At 47.2% G+C, this 19,467-nt stretch overlaps 1 protein-coding gene across 1 annotated transcript in view; it reads right to left on the bottom strand.

Annotated features, from left to right (window-relative positions):
* Window positions 1-15,999, bottom strand: part of ADAP1 (ArfGAP with dual PH domains 1) — a 73,008-nt gene extending 57,009 nt beyond the window's left edge. Inside the window, exons 1-2 of the mRNA XM_035131487.2 lie at window positions 15,547-15,999; window positions 2,595-2,725 (exon numbers count right to left, since the gene is read on the bottom strand). Of these exons, the coding sequence (XP_034987378.1) occupies window positions 2,595-2,725; window positions 15,547-15,631 (216 nt within the window). The 5' untranslated portion in view covers window positions 15,632-15,999. The remainder of the gene's footprint in view (window positions 1-2,594; window positions 2,726-15,546) is intronic.
* Window positions 16,000-19,467: the final 3,468 nt, after the last annotated feature.

Here is a 19,467-nt window from a genome sequence, read left to right as displayed (position 1 = left end):
AATCACTCCCCTGCCCCTAAATAAAGCATATTTGATGTGATCGTAAGCATGATTGAACCAAGATTCTTGCATGTGCTGTTTTAGCAATAATGTGCAGAACACAGAAGGCGTTACAGCGGTACACGCCATCACATCGAGATGGCATTTGCACTTCCCACCCCAATTTTATCAATGCACCTGCACCTCACAGGCAAAATGATGCAAATGAATGGCCAGGACTGAAAGCAGCAGAACACCGTGCCCATCCCAACATTACTTTTTAAGAATTCTCCTTGTTAAACCAACATCCCAGAGGAGAGGATCACAGAGCAGGGCAAAGAGATGAACAATGAAGGAACAAAAGGGAGGAAACCCTTAGGAATACAGGAAATGGCATTGGACCACCCAGACCACCTGTCCATCAAGTTCAGTACAGTATTTCTACAATGACTGGTAGCAGTTCTCTAAGGCTCAGGCAGGTGCTATCCTGGATTGAACCTGGAACCTCTGGCATGCAAACCAGCTGCTCTACCACTGAGCTATGGCCCTTCGCCATAAGAGGAACATGGAGAGCTGCCTTATATTGCTCTATCTAGCTGCAGAGCATCCCCTCATTTCTCAGTCTCAATGGGGGTGAGAATTACAGAGCCCATGGCACACTTAGGAGATAGCAACCAAGATTCATAAACTTCAAGCAGTTTCTACACAGGCACTATTCTCCAACCACGCAAGGAGGAGGCCTTCTCATGGACATGTTCCAGACAGGAAAAAGCTCTTGCGGGGGGTGCAAAGCAAGGCAGGTGAGGGGTGTGGCCGGGGGAGGTGGGTGGGCTAGAGAGACTTCCAAGGGCCACACAGAGACACCTGGAGGGTGTGTGGGGTTCCCAAGGTCTGAGGCTCCCTATCCCCGCTGTAAGTATTAACAGTGGGAAAGTGACCTGAGCCGTGCAAAGATGGATTCTAATGGTTGAGAGTCAAGCCACCACATCTGCAGTAAGTTACCTGAACCACTGGGGGGGGCAGAATGAAAGGCATCCTATTCTCCCCTCACTGATTCTTTCTTGAGTAACTACCTGTGTGTTGTTTTTCTCTTAGGCTTGCCTTCCTTCCTTCCTTCCTTCCTTCCTTCCTTCCTTCCTTCCTTCCTTCCTTCCTTCCTTCCTTCCTTCCTTCCTCCTCTTCCAGTCGCTTGGTGTTAGACTTTCTTTTTGTTAACCTTGTGACTCCATGTCATGTAAACATGTTAGATTGTACTCAGAATGACTTTGTTTGCCAGGAGTAATGAACCTTAAGTTATTTCATTCTGTTTTCCAATATAGTTTTTATTGAATTTCCTTTTTCTATAAATTAGCGGCAAATTAAATAATTACATTGTTTCATTGTTTCTGACTTCCCAACCCCCACCTCCACGGTGTTTTTAACCAAACTCTCTCCTACTGCATTATATATCAAATTCTCATCTTTTACCCATATCCCTCTAGTACAATTCCTTTATCACTTTTCTTCTCTCCACTCCTATCTCGAATCCTGCCCAGAATTTCATTTTTTTATCATGCTTTTCCAGATATTCCCCCAAACAGGGACTCCATTCGTCTATGAAATGTTCATCATTTTGATCTAATAAATACTCTGGTTTCTCTTCAGATCATATAAATCTTTCCCCTAATAAACAAGTCATCTGGAAGCACACAGACTATTTAGGGAGGCAAACCAATGGAGAATCAGGTAGGAGGGGGAATGAAACCAACTGGTTTCATTGCCCCATTTACTCAGGCTTTAGAGACGCGATGCTGCAAACTATACCCAACTCTATAATCAATCCTGAAGATAGAGTAAAATTTTTGTTAGTTGATGCTAACCCACGAATTACCCATGTGGTAGCAGTCTTTGTGATGAAGGCCATGAAAGCCTGGGAAAGATTTATGGATGATAAAGCAAAGACCCCTTCATCGTCTGTTTAACTCGTTGCTTGTTTTCCTTCTCTTTCTGTTTTGTGGGATGAAGGTTTTGTTGGGATAGTATGTAATGAATTTTAACATTTTTAATTATTGTTTTTAATTATTGTTGTGTTGATATTTGTGTACAGGCATAGTCCTCACAATAAACGGTGGAGACACATGTAAAGAGAGGAGGGGGAAATTCTGTTGCATAAGCAGGAATCCTGCTGCCAACAGCATGTGCTTTGTTTATTTATTTCAAAAATTTGTACACTGCTGAATCACAATAATCTCTAAGCAAAGTCTAGCAGCCATTCGTGTTTCCCTAGGAGGTTTGTCTTGGCTCCATTAAAACCAAGATTTCAGAAGGCTTGGAATACTTTTCTTCCATTGTCTCGTTTTCTATTGTTCTATGAGCACATAACTCTCCTTGGGCTGCTATACAGCTACTATTCCACTCATAGCCTCATTTTTGGGTGCATGCTGTTTCTAATAAAATACAGTACCGTAAATAAAAAAATAAAATAAAATAAACGGTTTTGTTGTTGTTGTAAAAAAAACCAACTGGCTGGATTTCTGAAAAGAAAGGATTTCAGTCCATTTTGTCACAAGACCTGGTTTGTGTCCCACCCCCCACCCCCACCCCAAAAGACACAACACCCTCTCCTTTGTACATACCTCAACTTGCACATTGTCCCATTCATCTAAACGGACAGATTTCACTTTGCTGGCATGTGGGATGTTGCGGTGGATTCCTGAACAATTTAAGCAGATGAACACTCCTAAAGTATGAGATGCCCAGTCTGGATCTGGAAGATACAAAGGAAATAATAAGAATTTAAAAAAAACAAACATACCCACACCTCAGCCCATAGGAGTTGATGCCTATGAACTAGTGCAGGCATAGGCAACCTTGGCTCTCCAGATGTTTTGGAATAATAATAATAATAATAATAATAATAATAATAATAATAAACTTTTATTTATACCCCGCCCTCCCCAGTCAAAACCGGGCTCAGGGCGGCTAACACCAATAAAATTACAATAAGACATAAAAGAAAAGAAAGCAATTAATTAAAATACAATATTAAAATACAATATTAAAATTTAAAATGCAGCCTCATATTAAGTAGTCCATAAATCCAAACCATGAGGGAGGAGGAAAACACAGGGGTCAGACTGAATCCAACCCAAAGGCCAGGCGGAACAGCTCTGTCTTGCAGGCCATGCAGAAATACGACAAATCCCACAGGGCCCTGGTCTCCTGGGAAAGAGCGTTCCACCAAGTTGGGGCCAATACTGAAAAGGCCCTGGCCCTAGTAGAGGCCAATCTAGCCACCTTATGGCTCGGGATCTCCAGAGTATTGTTTTTTGTGGACCTTAAGGTCTTCCGCAGAGCATACCAGGAGAGTCGGTCCCGTAGGTACGAGGGTCCCAAACTACAACTCCCATGATCCCTAGCTAACAGGACCAGTGGTCAGGGATCATGGGAGTTGTAGTTCCAAAACATCTGGAGAGCCAAGGTTGCCTATGCCTGGACTAGTGCAAGATACAGTGACTTGGCTTTTAAATGGAGCTACTCGTCGGAACCATATTGCACCTGTTCTTAAATATCTGCATGGGCTGCCAACTCAATGGGACTTACTTCCAAGTAAAGAAAGATATGATTGCATAGTTAGCTGCTGTCTTGCTCTGGGAAAAGGCCCCAGCTGACAGAAACTGCTTAGGAATTTGGTTGTGTGCCGGCACATAGAGAGTTTTGCATAAAATCTTTCTATACAAAATAGACCCGTAAAAAAGGCCGTCCTATTGCATTTCCAAGTTGTCAAGAGTGTGCGTGGAAATTGCTGGTCCTTGTCACTTCTACACGTGATTAATCAGCTTAATGGCACTTTTTCCACCTCAAGATCACCATGCCAACATGATCGTGTATCTATGCGCCTCAAACATTTTCAAGTTCAGGACCCCAATTTTCCAGTGACTGTTTATGAAAAGGAGGCACTCAGCTCTTGAGGCTCCCGGTTAATGGGAGCCACCACCTCCCCTGGCAGTATTCAAGCAGTTTCAGAACACAGAAGATAATTAATACGCCGTAAAACATTATTCTCCCTAGAAAAACGTTAATAAGCCAATGCAAGAGCAATCACCGACAGAGGTAATTAACTCAGAAGAACAGGCATCTGAACCAGGTTGGTTCCCACCACTGAACAGAATTCCAACTTCGGAGCTTACAAATAAATGTTAGCACAAGCGCCATTTTTGCTGTATACACAGCATACAGGTGAAACTCGGAAAATTAGAATATCGTCGAAAAGTGCATTTATTTCAGTAATGCAACTTAAAAGGTGAAACCAATATATGAGATAGATGCATGACATGCAAAGCAAGATACGTCAAGCCTTTATTTGTTGTACTTGTAATTATTTGTCGTTAGGGGGGTCAATTATAAATGGAATGTAATTAATGAAATGTAATAGCAATGTTTATTTTTGTATTGTTGTAACTATTTGTTTTATTACTGTCGAATTTCCAAAAGAATGCATTTGTAAAAATTAAATGAAAAATAAAAAATAATAAGTTGCATTACTGAAATAAATGCACTTTTCGACGATATTCTAATTTTCCGAGTTTCACCTGTATATTTAAAGCACATAGTTTCCCCCCAAAGAATCTTGGGAACTGGAGTTTAGCCCTCGGAGCTACAATTCCCAGCACTCTTAACAAACTACAGTTCTCAGGATTCTTGGGGCGGGGCATCGTGTTCTTTAAATGCATGGTGCAGACACAAACTATGATTCTGTGGATCTTGAATCCCTGTTTTGAACTGAAATTCCTGAGTGCTGCAAAAGAGATACAGTGGTACCTTGGTTCTCAAACTTAATCTGTTCCAGGAGTCCGTTCGACTCATGAAACCATTTGAAAACCAATGCACGGCTTCTGATTGGCTGCAGGAGCTTCCTGCACTCAACTGGAAGTTGCTGAAGCCGCATCGGACGTTCGGCTTCTGAAAAACGTTTACAAACCGGAACACTTACTTCCGGGTTTGTGGCATTCGGGAGCCGATTTGTTCGACAACTAAGCCGTTCGGGAACCAAGGTACCACTGTCTCCCACTTTATGCCAGTCTTCAGTCAGCCATGGAGTGCTGCTGCTGCTACTCACTAGGTAAACCTCAGGGGACCCATCAACATGTGAGAGCATTTTGCATTTTGCTCAAGCCTTGAGTTTATGAAAGAGGACTTAGGATCCAACTTGTTTCCTTTTCCTTCCCACAAACCAAGTTTCTAGTTCTGCTGCCTCTGACTCTTGAAAAGATTACAAGTGTGATGGTTCATTTTGGTTGGGTCATTGCTTTTCTTAAGCCACAGAAATAATCTGAAGCCAGAGTGATCTGAAATCACTGGCAGTGCCAATGGATTTCAGAGCATCACCTGCTCCCGAGCCTCAACAGCAGCCTTCCCCAACTTGTCACCTTCCAGATGTTTTGGGGTAAGGTAAAGGTAAAGGGACCCCTGACCATTAGGTCCAGTCATGACCAACTCTGGGGTTGCGTCGCTCATCTCACATTATTGGCCGAGGGAGCCAGCGTACAGCTTCCAGGTCATGTGGCCAGCATGACAAAGCCGCTTCTGGCAAACCAGAGCAGCACACGGAAATGCCGTTTACCTTACCGCTGTAGCGGTCCCTATTTATCTACTTGCACTTTGACGTGCTTTCGAACTGCTAGGTTGGCAGGAGCTGGGACCGAGCAACGGGAGCTCACCCCGTCACAGGGATTCGAACCGCTGACCTTCTGATCAGCAAGCCCTAGGCTCAGTGGTTTAACCCACAGAGCCACCTGGGTCCTCCACATGTTTTGGGGTACAATTACCAAAAAGTTGTGGTTCAAAACAGCTGGAAAGGCACCAGGTTGGGTAGAGGCTGCTGTGCGGACAAAGGCATTAAACGCCATGCAGAATCTCAGATGCACTGAATTTTCTAGGAATGTATTGATGAGTAAGAGAACAGCAGAAAAAGGGAAAGTGGGGGAAAGCCCCACTGTGGTAACTGACAGGGAAATGACTAATGGGTAATTTGCTTAAAAAATATATATGCTATTATACCATAGTCATTGTAAGGGGTGGTGTGGGGGAGAGAAATGCAATGGGAGAATGGGAGGCAAAACACAACAGGAGAGATCTGCTCTAATATCCCAATCTACCCTAATGTCGTCAACAACAACAACAACAACAACAACAACAACAACAACAACAACAACAACAGCTATTGTAGTTTGGAGTGTGCTCTTGTCCAGGATTCCAGCCACCCACCCTCCATGCCCTTTGGCAGGATACTCCATTTCACCCCTCCCCAGTTTTCCCATTTCTTTCCTAGCAGATCTGCCAGCTACCATTCCATCCCCACTAAGCATGTGCAGTTTTCACTGGGCTGTTTTTGGAGTCCCCTTTTTGGTACTTCTTGGGCTTCCTCCAAGGCTGTTGGTATTCCCCACCCTCTTGTGTATGTTTGTGTGTGTGTGCGTGAGCATGTGGTGTCCTTTTGGCTACATAAGCAACTACATCAGAGAAGGCGTTTACTATTTAGGGCCCCTCTGGACGGGTGGGTTTCGTTCGTTTGCTTTTGTGTGGATATATGGCCACATCCACAACACACACATAAAGCACTATGATATTGCTTTTACAGTCATTGAGAATCCTGGGAACTGTAATTGTTTAGGGGGCTGGGAACTGCAGCTCTGTGAGGTCAACACCTTTAGCAACCTACAGTTCCCAGGGTAAGTGGTGTAGCGTGGGTTGCCAGTGCCCAGGCGGCCGGGCGGATGTGGGATGGGAGGGAGGGAAACAGAAGGAGTACACATGTGCATTCAACTCCCTAATGGCATCTGTGCCACCAGGAGATCACAGCCGCAGAGATAAGAAAAGAAGAGTCGTTCCATTGTCTGGAGAGGTCACTTCCTGGTTTGCTTGGAGAAGCTGTTTTCAACGGAGCCCAGGGACAGAAGCGTGCAGCTATATTGAGGCAGCATCATGCGCTGAAATTTTGCACCCCTAACAATTTTGCGCCCGGGGCAACCACCCCACAGTATGCCACTCTCCAGGATATTCCATCACAGTTAACGTGGTGCAATAGAGCTTTAAATACGGGGTGCAGACATGTGTGTATTCCGCACAATGTTACTGATACAATAATAGTGCATTTGAGGTGTATTCATACCAGGTTGTCCACACAATGTTGTGTTTTCTTAGTTGTTCTGCGATGCTTCCCCCAGGAGCACCCATTCTGCTGCACCTCCACATTCAGAGCAAGACAGAGATGCAACAGAATGAGCCTGTCCCCCAGGAACAGCTACATAGCTGGAAGGAGGCAGGGCTAGAGCAGGTAGTCACAGAGACACAGCAGACAGGCCCCTCTGTTGGCAGGCCTTTGGGGCTCAGAGGAGCCTTCTAAGCCTGGAGCCACATCACATTTTCATGGCATGCTCCCAGTTCTCTCACAGCACATGGCTTGGGAATTGTACAAGTTCTTGACCAGGAAAGGCAAGGCAAAGCTCAACAAGGTCATCACTGCAGTCAGATTCAAGCTGGGCCCAGCAAGATGTCATTCGTGTCAGGTTAATAAGGTTACATGGAAGCATCAGCTGGCGGAAGCAGAGGGAGGCAGCAGGCTCACAGAGCTGCAATGCAAGAATTCAGGGGAAGTGACTGGATGTATTTGCCAGGGCTCATCGGAGCTGACCAGCAGGGCCATCAAAAGCAGAAGCCCAGGATCCCGCTCAGCAGAATGGGCAGCAGGGTTGCAAATGCCGCAGAATGAGCCTGACCAAGTCAAGTATTACTGCTACATTCATATCCTGCTTTTCCTCCCAGGAATTCAAAAGTGGCACACACAGTTCTCTCAAACTCCATTTTATGCTCACAACAACCCTGTGAGGTAGGCTGGCAGAGAAACAGTGTGACTGGCCCAAGGTCACCCACTGAGCTTCAAAACTGAGTCAGGATTTGAACCCTGGTCTCCTGGGACCTTTGCCACTACATCACACAGGTCCTACCGTGTTTCTCATATTATAAGACACGTCTTATATTTATTTTTTCCTGAAAAAAACACAGCATGGCTTATTTTCAAGGGATGTCTTATTTTTTAATTAAGTACCGGTACCTGTACAGACCACAGACCTGCTCCCACCGGGTCTTCGCGCGTGGCAGGCAAAGGCTGCAGCCGGGTCCTGGGGCTGAGCGCTGAGGCTATAGCCGGGTCCCGGGTGTCCGCGCGCAGTGCGCAAAGGCTGCAGTCGGGTCTTGGGGCTGCACGCACTGCGGCTACAGCCAGGTTCCGGATGTCCGTGCGTGGTGCACAAAGGCTGCAGCCGGGTTCTGGGGCTGCACACTGAGGCTGCAGCCAGGTCCCGGGGGTTAACGCGGCAGCAGCAACCCTTCTTTGCCACAGACCTGCTCCCACCACCCGGTACGGCTTATTTTCGAGGTATGCCTTATATTTTTCCACCTCAGGAAAATCCTGCCATGCCTTATTTTGTAGGGATGCCTTAAAATATGAGAAACACGGTATCATCTGGCGAAATCTACAGAAGTCTACAATTGCCCAACTGAGAATGCAACATGTCAAGGTCAGGGATCCACAGCTGAGAGTGGTCCCAGAGATCTGGTTCACACACGTATGTGTTCTCAAATGGTTTTTCATTCTCACTACACTTTAATCCTGCCTTTCCTCTAAGGGGTCCAGGATGAACACAACACTCTCCACCTCCCCAGGTAAATCATTCAGATCAGCTCCCAGGCTCGCAGGGCTGGTAAGGCAGTGTGGGAAGGATGCAACAGGCATATGCCCTTCAAATCCAGCATTGGCCTCACTTTGCAAGGCTGGGGTATTTGCCCACCAAGGGCCATGTCATTCAGCTGAGCTGCCCCGGGCTCTGGCAAACCACATTACACCACTGCTGGGTTGCCCCAGGTTGCCCCAGTTTATTCAAAAAACAAAACATCAAGCTAAAAGTATTATTATTTTTTACAAAAAAAACAGCCATAAAAGCAAGAAGAATAAAATCATCATCATCTTTAAAAAGAATGAGTGGCGTAAAATATATCCCACGTTCGTATTTGCAGCAAACATGCCAAATGATCATGAACATTTCCAAATAAAGTCATATTTAGTGGGATTGTGCCAAACACGAGATTGTTCAGTCATCTAAATCACGAAACACCCCCAACCAGAAGCAAAGGCAGAGGAGTCCACATTCCCTCTGGTGGCACATGTTTTATGAGTTAGGTGTTTATATATATGTGGCAACAAACATCTCTGTTTAAAACCATGGATCCATAGACTAACAAAATGCATCCTTCCACCCTTGTTAGATCTCTAGACAAGTGGCAGCCAACAGATACAGAACTATTCATTCAGACGTAAGGTCAGCGTTGGCACTGTCAAAAAAGGGTAAGTGACACAGCTTAGCACCCAAGGCGACCTGTCTTAATGCCAACCTCCATTACAACCTGCTTCCAGAACTTGCGTATATTGTAACATCTCCACCACATATGCCAATATGTTCCTCGCCCCTTAACAACCCCAGCAGCTTAAGGAGGAACTGGTCAGTGTAAACAGTGCTGAGCTGGGTGGAACAATGGTCTGACTCTGTATAAACTTCCTATCTCCCTAACTAAACTCTTTGCATTCAGACTTAATAATGCTCGTTGTAACAGCGTAACTTTTAAACAAGCATTTCCCTGGTCACCTCTGTTAGAGCCCACCTCCAACCTACCAGCGAAGCATTGCAGAGATTGACCATTTTATCTGTTGTTTTACCTATTACCGGTAAGTCCCACACCAATTTACTAGGGGTGAACTTAACAGGACTTACTCCTGAATAGCTATTATAGGATTGCATCCTTAGGCTCCAAACAACTTAACAACTGTATGTGTAGGCAGGTATGTATTATTTATTTTATTTAACAAAAAATATATTTTGTTGAATATAAATTTATTTTCCGTTAAATGGGGGTGGGGTTGATATTGGCCTGTTTTGCTCTTGTTTTTATTATGTATTTTGTGCATAATGGGGGGGGGTGACAACCCAAAAGCCATTTACAACAATAATAGGTAGGCTAGTACAATTATTTGTGAACTAATAATTTCAGACATCCTCGACCAGTGTAGTGTAGTATAGTGTAGTGGTTAAGAGCGGTAGACTCGTAATTTGGGGAACCGTGTTCGTGTCTCCGCTCCTCCACATGCAGCTGCTGGGTGACCTTGGGCTAGTCACACTTCTCTGAAGTCTCTCAGCCCCATCCACCTCACAGAGTGTTTGTTGTAGGGGAGGAAGGGAAAGGAGAATGTTAGCCACTTTGAGACTCCTTAGGGTAGTGATAAAGCGGGATATCAAATCCAAACTCTTCTTCTCTTGTTCGACCTCCCCTGCCCACCCACCTCCTTCTGAATACCAGTCCCGGGGGGGGGGATGAGACAGGGGTAGTGAGTGCTCATGCGCTCAGGCCCTTTGTGTGGGCATCCCATAGTCATCTGGTTTGATTCAGCTAGGTTCTTCCTATGCTCTTACCTCACTCTGCCTATTGATAGGGCTGGTCATGTTTTTCTCCTGCCTTTGGACAGACAGACTGCCTTATAAAAAGTCAGAGCAATGGCCCATCTAGGTCCATGCTATCTACACAGACTGGCAGCGGCTCACCAGGTTTTCGAGGAGGACAACTTTTGTAGCTCTCCCTGGAGATGCCAGGAGGCAAAGAACCTTCTGAACACAGAACATTTGCTCAGCCTTTGAGCTCAGTCCTTTCCCTTGGCTGGAGTGGGGGAGCCTCAGGCTCTGCGGTCAAATGTGGGCCACCAGGCACCCCAAGGCCATACCTCTCACCAGCCTTGCTTCATACCTTCCTCCGGGACTTTTGCCTGCCTGGGATGTGTCCTTGAACTCTGATAATGGCTCTTGTTTGCCTGGATGGAGGAAAAAGCCAGGTGCATTGGGTATGTATAGGCCAGGGATGGGCAACCTTTTGAGCTTGGTGTGTCAAAATTCGCCAAAAAACCGAGCATAACTCGGGTGGTGTGTCACTTCAAGAAAAAAACCATAATTTTGCAATATTTATAGTTTAAATAACAAAAATGTATAATTGTAATATATAACTGTATTTAATAAACCAAAAACTAATTATTTAACCAAACCAAACAAAAAAACCTTTATTTATCACAAAGTGCCCAGAGTTGTTGAGCTTTTTGGGGGGAGCTGCTGACCAAAGTTTTGGAGGTTTTTTTGGGGGGGTGTAAAAGTTGCTTTGCTTTTTTGGGGGGTGCCCCAAAGCTGCTGCGCTTTGGGGGGGGGGGAAGAGAACAGAAATAAATGATGAATAATACCTTTGCTGGAACTAACACGCAGCACAGACATAGTCTGCCAAAGCGCCAGAAAAAACCAGCACAGAAAGGGTTAAAAACCAATCTCTGGCTACCAGCAGCAGCAACAACAACAACAACAAAAAGGATCGGGTTTTAAGGTTTTAACAGCAGAGACAAGCTGTAGTGTGAGGAGGAGCAGGAGAACAAATGGGGGGGAAACAACAACAACAACAGCGTGAATGGTCCGATGGGGCGCGTGCCAGCAGTGAGGGCTCTGCGTGTCACGTCTGACACGCATGTCATAGGTTCGCCATCACTGGTGTAAGAACTAGCCTATACAGTTAATTTGGTTGCTGCACCCACCTTTTGCTCTGGCCCCACCCACCACTGAGAGGTGGCCCTCAGGAAGTTGCCCAGAACAAAAGTGCCCCTCGGGCTCAAAGCATCCCCTACTCCCTGCCCTAAAGAAACAAATTTCTGTTATTCTACTGTTCATCAGGCTGTATAATCCACAATTTTTATATATATAAATTGTGTTGTGTGTTTTTAAATCAGTGAGTTGCAGGTTTTTTCTTATTTAAAAAAAGATAACCCGACAATGCAGTCAGGAGCAGATGGGTTCTTGTTTGCCTTTATTTTATTTTTTTAAAAAAACACACAGATACACATTCAAGTTGTGGAGCAAAGTCCAGCGTGCCATGTGCCTCTCGGAGGTCACTGCCAACAGTCGCCGAGCAGTGTTGTGTGTTTATTCTCTTTGCTGGAGAAGGAATGCCTGGCAAGCAAACTTGGAGGGGCAAGAGGCCTCCTTCTCCTAGGCAAGGCATGGCAATGAAAAGATGAGAGCAGCCACACAGTGAATGACCAGTAAAAAGGGCTCCTAGCTTCAGTCCCCCAGACTTCCAGCTAAAAGGGCGAAGCAGCTGGACTGGAAAGGACCCATCTCTGCCTGAAACCCTGAAGATGCCACTGCCAGTCAGAGCGGACACTGAAAACTGCCTTCTACTGAGTCAGACCCATCTATTGTCTATGCTGGCTTGCAATGGCTCTCCTGGGTCTCAGACAAAGGTCTCTCCCAGCCATATATGTATGTAGATGCCAGGGATTGAACCCAGTGGCGGTTGGTGCCAATAGGGCAGAAGGCAGGGAGGGCAACAACAGAAACCAATGACAGGCAGAGCAATCGAACTGCAGTTTGGTCCCCATCCACATCCTCTCTGCTGAGTTCTGTGCTGGCAACACTGAGACTAAGGAGGAAGAAGCCGAAAACCGATGTCACCCCCTGGACTGGGTTTAAGTAGGAAGGCAGATAGCTGAGGACTGGCTAAGGCCAGGCATCCCCAAACTTTGGCCCTCCAGATGTTTTGGACTACAATTCCCATCATCCCTGACCACTGGTCCTGTTAGCTAGGGATCATGGGAGTTGTAGGCCAAAACATCTGGAGGGCCGCAGTTTGGGGGTGCCTGGGCTAAGGCTGTGTTCTCTGCTGCATCCCATGCTATTCTTGCAGTGTTAGCATCACTGAAGTGACCTCCTTGGAGCACAGTCCTGGGCTCCAAGTGTCTGGAGGTCCTGGGCTGCCCAGATGTCAAGACCACCCCTCTCAGCCTTGTAGGTAGGGTCCAAAGGAAAGCAGGGCAATATGCTGGGCACCAGCTTAGCTGCAGGAGTTGCCGGAAGGAGGCGTACAAGATGTCTTAGAGACTCCACTCCAGATTTGTGTAGGGTTTGCTTCTTTAGCCTTTTCTTCTGCCAAAAGTGTCCTGAAAGATTAGCCGGTACAGATTGCTCCTCGGGGTTTACTCCCCAATTCTTTCTCATGAATGGCGATAGCTGCAAGGCAGCGGAGGTTTAGGACCAGTTTTCCTTCTCCTGGGCGGGCTCCCCTACCAAGTGGACGAGCCCCATCTGCCCCTGTGTGCACCTTCCTGTTTATTCTGCACTCACTGAGTTTCAAGCACTGAGTTTTAATCCATGCTCACACACAACAGTTCTCCAAAAGGGCCTACGGATCCTTGTGATAAAAGATTAGCAAAGGAGGTGGACTCTCCTTCGTTGGAGGTATGTAAACGGAGACTGGATGGGCATGATTCCTGCATTGCTGGGCTCCCTTCCAGCTCAATGATTCTGCGACTACTCTTTAATGTGTTGTTTCTCAAACCAGCTTTACAATGATTGGGATGCCTTGATTTGTTTCCTGCCAAGCGGTCAGCACTTCTGTGTAGGGTGAAGACATCCCCACCCATCTACGCCCTCCATGCTGATGTGAACAACCAGGGGGCAGGGGAGCTGTGAAGCATTGGCGGCGGGGGGGGGGGGGACTAGCAACTTCGCTTCACTCTAAGGTGTTATTTTGAACACACCCTAAGGTCAGTCTGAGGTTGCTGGGGCAGTGTCCCTTGCATTCCCATCAACCAGACTCCACAGATTGGAAGATATAAAATAAGCTTATTAGGTTTAAATATAAAGGGACCCCTGACCATTAGGTCCAGTCGTGACCGACTCTGGGGTTGCGGCACTCATCTCGCATTATTGGCCGAGGGAGCCGGCGTACAGCTTCCAGGTCATGTGGCCAGCATGACAAAGCCGCTTCTGGCGAACCAGAGCAGCACACAGAAACGCCGTTTACCAACCCGCCGGAGTGGTACCTATTTATCTACTTGCACTTTGACATGCTTTCGAACTGCTAGGTTGGCAGGAGCTGGGACCGAGCAACGGGAGCTCACCCCGTCACAGGGATTCAAACCGCCAACCTTCTGATCAGCAAGCCCTGGGCTCTGTGGTTTAACCCACAGCGCCAGGGTCCAACTCAATTTCTGTGCTCCCCCCCCCTCTCCCGTCTTCTGTGCGAGTTTCCACCCCTCTAGCCTATCAGCTCCTTCCTTGCCGTTGCCAGTTTAAGCAGGCATGCTCGTCTCCGGCTTGTTTTAGGAATTGCAGTCTGCACTGCAGTTCGCAGCAGACTTACAGCTTGAGTCCCAAAGTAGCATTTGGTATGACATCAACACTTCCCACTCAAGCCAGAGAGAAAGCAAGAGAGGATGGGGAGGGGTCGCCTGAGTCAAGAGAGACATCTCCCTGCCTCTCCTCATAGTATGTTGGAGTGGGGGGGGGAGCTGACCTTTTCCACGGGCTGTAAGGTTGCCAACTCCACCCCACCAAAACACACACACACACACACCTTCCATGCAGACTTGGCTGTCCGTCCACAGCCGATAAGGGCAATCTTATCCTGCCGATTTCGGCACATTCAGATCAAGGGGATACCCTTGATAAGCTGGCATCCTTAGTTGACACCAAACACCCTCTTTAGGTGGGAAAACAGACTGCACCTCCCACCCCAATGAAGGTGGCTATGAACTCCAATGAAACCAGACAGAAAGAGATCATCTCTCCACCCAGCAATCCTATGCTTAGATTCCCTTTGTCATTTAAATTGGCATCCGACCACACGCATACCAAAGCTATAGATAATCTATCATCTATATCTCCAATGCAAATCCTACTCAACTGAAATGAATGGACACGACTAGCCTCATTTCTGCAATAGTTAAAGTCATTTCAAACGGCTTTTAATATTGTGTTTCAATTGCTGTACGTAACTGGCTCAGGGTAAAGAAAATTGGAGCCATTCATTTCACTAGGTCTACTCGGAGTAGGACTAGTCTTGGGCAGAGCACGCACTTTCTCTAAGAATGAATAATGGGATGACTTGAGTTTCCTCTCTGGAAGTTTTTTTGGGGTGGGGGTGGGGGTTCCATATACTCAGTTTACAGATATTCATCCCTCCCACCCCCCTCCGCTTTCTCAGCGCAGCGAGGATGGACGCTCCTCCCTCCCACTGGCTACCGGTTCCTCTTTCCCGAGTCTTGCAACAACCTAGCAGAGACCGAGAAGAGGAGAAAGAGGATGGGGAAACCGGAGGGTGGCGGCGGGGCGGGGCGGGGGTTGAGAAAGATAGGAAGGAGCTTCACCCAGTAATCTACCGGTACCACCCTCCAAGATAAGGCTGAGGAGCATCGTCCGGGAGGGAGACCCATTTAGCGCCCCACCCTTAGCACCGGGAGCAATTTGATTTGGAGGCTGGCCGGGGGGGCGGTTAAAGGAAAGTTGGGGTGCGGGTGGCTTTTTCTAGTGAGGTAGGGGCTGGTCTGCTGCGAGCAGGTGCGTGCCCCCCAAAAGCACCTCCCTCCGAGGTGTCCCTCCCTCGTCCTCCACCTCGCAGCTCAGCCCAAGAAAAGGACCCCCACCATGCGCCCCCACCTCTCCACCTTACCGGGCGCATCGCAATCCGCACACACGTCGTTGCCCTCCCTCCGGAGCAGTTCCAGCAGAGCCTTCTTATTTTTCTCCTTCGCCATGGGGGCGCTCGTTGCGGGTGGGGGGCAGGTGTTGGGTGGGGGGAGAAGCAGCGCCCACTCTGCCCTAAGCGATCTTCATAGCAGAGCTCCGCTGCCAACCAGGGAGAGGTTTACAAGCTGAGCTGGGGGGTGGCGGGAGGGAGGGAGGGAGGGAGGAGAGGGCAGGGTTGACGATTTCGGGGAGGGGGCTGCTTCATGTAGGACGCCCCCCCCCCGCGCGACTGGCAGCAGCCCTTAGGGGTGGGGGAGAGGGGAGCGTGGCGTCCCTCCCCGTCCCTCCTCGCCTTTCAGCATCTCCCTTGCAAGCGGTAGCAGCCCGTCTTCTTTGCACGGGGGAAGGTTCCGCATTCCTCCAGCCGGAGAGAGCATTCTGCCTTTAATAAGGGAGGGGAAAAAAGAAAATTAATCCAACTCTCTCCCCCCCTACCCTACCCCACCCCGCGCTCCACCCCACCTCCCGCAAGGACAGAGCATTGCCCGACGGCGACCCCTCGCGGCCGCGGCGCCTTCCTACACCCTGAGAGGGAGAGAGAAGGGGGTCCGCGATATAGCAAGGAGTTTTAGGCTTAAGGTTGCTCAGACTAGTTTTCTTCGTTTCTTTCTCTTCCGACAATGCTGCGGCGTGGTGACCTGAGCTGCGATGCGGGCATCGCAGGGGGTGGGACTAGATGACCCTTGTGCCCCTTTCCCAGTGTATGATTCTAGTATGCTTTTTTAATTTTTTAAAAAATGGATATAATTAAGCCCTGGTTTAATTGTTGTTTTTTAAACACACAAACACATATGAAGAATTATGCAATAATTCAAACTTCCTTGGGAGAATAAAAGGGGATCACAAACGGGGTCAGCTGGGTTCCTTTGGTGGGATGGAAGGCAGGGAGGTCAACACTAGGTGGCGCCAGAAGCAATGACAGGCAGAGCCAACACATAGAATCCTAGAGAGGTGCGGAGTTGGAAGGAACCTTAAGGGTCATCTAGTCCAACCCCCTGCAATGCAAGAATCACACTTAAAGCATAAACAGATGACCATCTCCTGCAGGTCTAAGGAGGTGGAAGCTGGGAGCCAATGTCAGCCTGCTTGACTGGTTGTAAGTAGGGAAGTAGGTGGGGACTGGCTAAGGGCAGAACTGGTGTTGCTGGGGCCACACTCACCCTAATGGTCCAGGTTCAACTGATGGGCAGAGAAAACCAATGCTGTTAGAACGGCTCCTAAGCCAGCTGATGTTCTCTGGAATGGCTATTCCTGTTTTGTCATAATGCAGCCCTGGGGTTTTAAAATGCAAGTCAGTTTAAATCAGCATAGCTTCACATGTGTGGTAAACCACTCCGGATTAAAAAAACAACCCACAATACATCAAAATGTGCTCGGTCCTGTGAAACGGATGCAGTCTCACAAGAATGCGCTGTGCCGAGTTCTCATCAGGGAGGGCAACTAAGAGGAAAGGGCTTTTTAATACTAAATAAATAAATAAGCACACAAATCAAATTTTGGCTTAAGGCCCCTGTGTAGCTTTTCTGTGGAAGTTTATTGATTTTCTTTATTTTATTTTAAATCTGGTTGCTAAGCAATCCCTCTATCCTCCCTCCGCAATGGGAACAGGGGAAGGACGGTGGGGGGGCCCAAGGAGAAATTTATATCTTGCCATAAAATCAAATAAGGAGATGGGAACATTTCCTACCTTCGGAAACCTGACATGGGGGGGGGAGGGAGAGGACGCGAAGATCAGTCAATATTAACAAGCATCATTTCAGCAAAAAGAACAATTCGGTTTATAGACAGCATTGTCCTTACACGGCAGCAATGATTCCCTTGGCGGCTGCTATCGCTGGGCCCAGAACCAGCATGGCAGCTCAGATAAAGCAACGTCAGATGCTCAGCTTCCGCCTAGCCAAAGTCCAGCCCAGGCATCCCCAAACTGTGGCCCTCCAGATGTTTTGGCCTACAACTCCCATGATCCCTAGCTAACAGGACCAGTGGTCAGGGATGATGGGAATTGTAGTCCAAAACATCTGGAGGGCCGAAGTTTGGGGATGCCTGGTCTAGCCTGGCCTTTCCCAACCTGGTGCCCGCCCAGACACTTTGGACTACAACTCCCATCAGCGCATGCTGGCAGGGGCTGGTGGAAGTTGTAGTCCGAAAAATCTGGAGGGCCCCAGGTTGGGCACAGATGCTAAAGAGGGCAATCAAGTTAGGTAGGAGGTCGGGGTCTCCCTAAAAGGGATGGAATTCGATTCATTTCTCATTTAAAGGTAAAGCTACTTCATTCACACTTTCTGAAACGAATCTTCCCAGAGAGCTGCTGCCAGTCAGTGCAGACAATATTGGACTAGATGGACCACTGGTCTGCTGACACGGCAAAAGGCCTCTTGCTATGTACCAATGTAATATCTGTACTGAAACACGGCCATCCTTCAAAATTTGCACTTTCTGAATATAGACTTGCAATGAGGTTCTCCAGCCAAGTCATGCCCAGAAAACACATTGCTGCTATTGTTGCTGTTGCAGCATTTATTCATTTTTTTATGCCACTTGGATGCCCAAATACAGATACTGTGCTAAAAGGTGCACAATTACACATTGATTCATTAAAATGATACACCAAAATGGATCCTATGGGGGGGAACTGCCTTGCAGAAATGCATCCGGTTAGGCAAAAATCGCACACAAAAATGTGCATTAGAAGAAATCCACACTAAAAATGCTGATGACTTTTCACAAAGACCCTTTTTATTATGGGGGGGAAATCGTGAAAAGTTGGTGTGGTCTTCCTCCTAGCAGATTGTGGACACGACTTTAAGAAGGTCCTGTATTATCAAAAGATGACCAAGGCATATCCTGATGTCTTTTTCTTCCAGCCACAATTGCCTTCTGCTTTTTAAATTGCTTGCGTTAGATGGGCAAATTATTTTTAGTCCGTATACGTGGCTAAAGCTGATGATGCCAGCATTTTCTACCCTGAAAGACTGCTTTCTGGCTCAGAATGGCCATAAAAAAAACCCTCTCCTTCCGTCTAGAGCCATCGGGAGCTCAGTGAAGTTATTTTAAAAACCAGAAATCTATTTGTTGTCAGGAATAGCAGATGGAGAGAGATCAAAGCAGATTTCACAAAATGAAGGATGTCCAAAAAAAAATTAAAATGGGGGTGGGGACCCAAAAGATTGCTTCAGTCTGCAGGAAATAGGATTGAAGTCAGCAGAAGCTGGTGATAGAATGGAAGGATACTTAAAGGAGTGCGACTTGGAGATGTTTACCAGAGCAGGTGCAATGATGCCTGAGTGTCAGGGTAACCGATGGCTCTAGCAAGTCAATGAGGGGATAATGAGTCTTTCAAGTCTGATCAAATTCACGGGAGAGAAGGCTATCAGCAGCTACTGGCCACAAGAGGTATGTTCCATTTCCACCGTCAGGAAACATAGAGGAGCAGAATACTGCTATGCTCACATCCAGCTTGGTGGCTAGGGAAGCTTTTAATGTTTAACAGTGATTGTATTTTAATATTTTGCTGGAAGCCGCCCAGAGTGGCTGGGGAAACCCAGCCAGATGGACGGGGTATAAATAATAAATTATTGTTGTTATTATTATTATTATCCGGTCGGCCACTGTGAAAACAGGATGTTGGACTAGGTGGATCATTGGCCCGATCCAGCAGGCTCAAATTATGCTCTTATGTTCTCATTGTCATTTGTGCCAGAGAAGCATAGAAGAAAACAGAAGTCAATTTAGATCTGGGGTACGAGAGGGTGTGGCATGTCGGACTCCTACAAGAAATTCACACAGACGCTGAAATAATTGTCCAAGGGGGCAGTCCAGGCGTGATTCTTCTACAGATGTTGGG

The sequence above is a fragment of the Zootoca vivipara genome, chromosome 14, assembly GCF_963506605.1.
Source record: "Zootoca vivipara chromosome 14, rZooViv1.1, whole genome shotgun sequence".
Taxonomy (NCBI): domain Eukaryota; kingdom Metazoa; phylum Chordata; class Lepidosauria; order Squamata; family Lacertidae; genus Zootoca; species Zootoca vivipara.
Note: the sequence above shows the minus strand (reverse complement) of the source record. Positions and strands in the feature narration are given on the sequence as shown.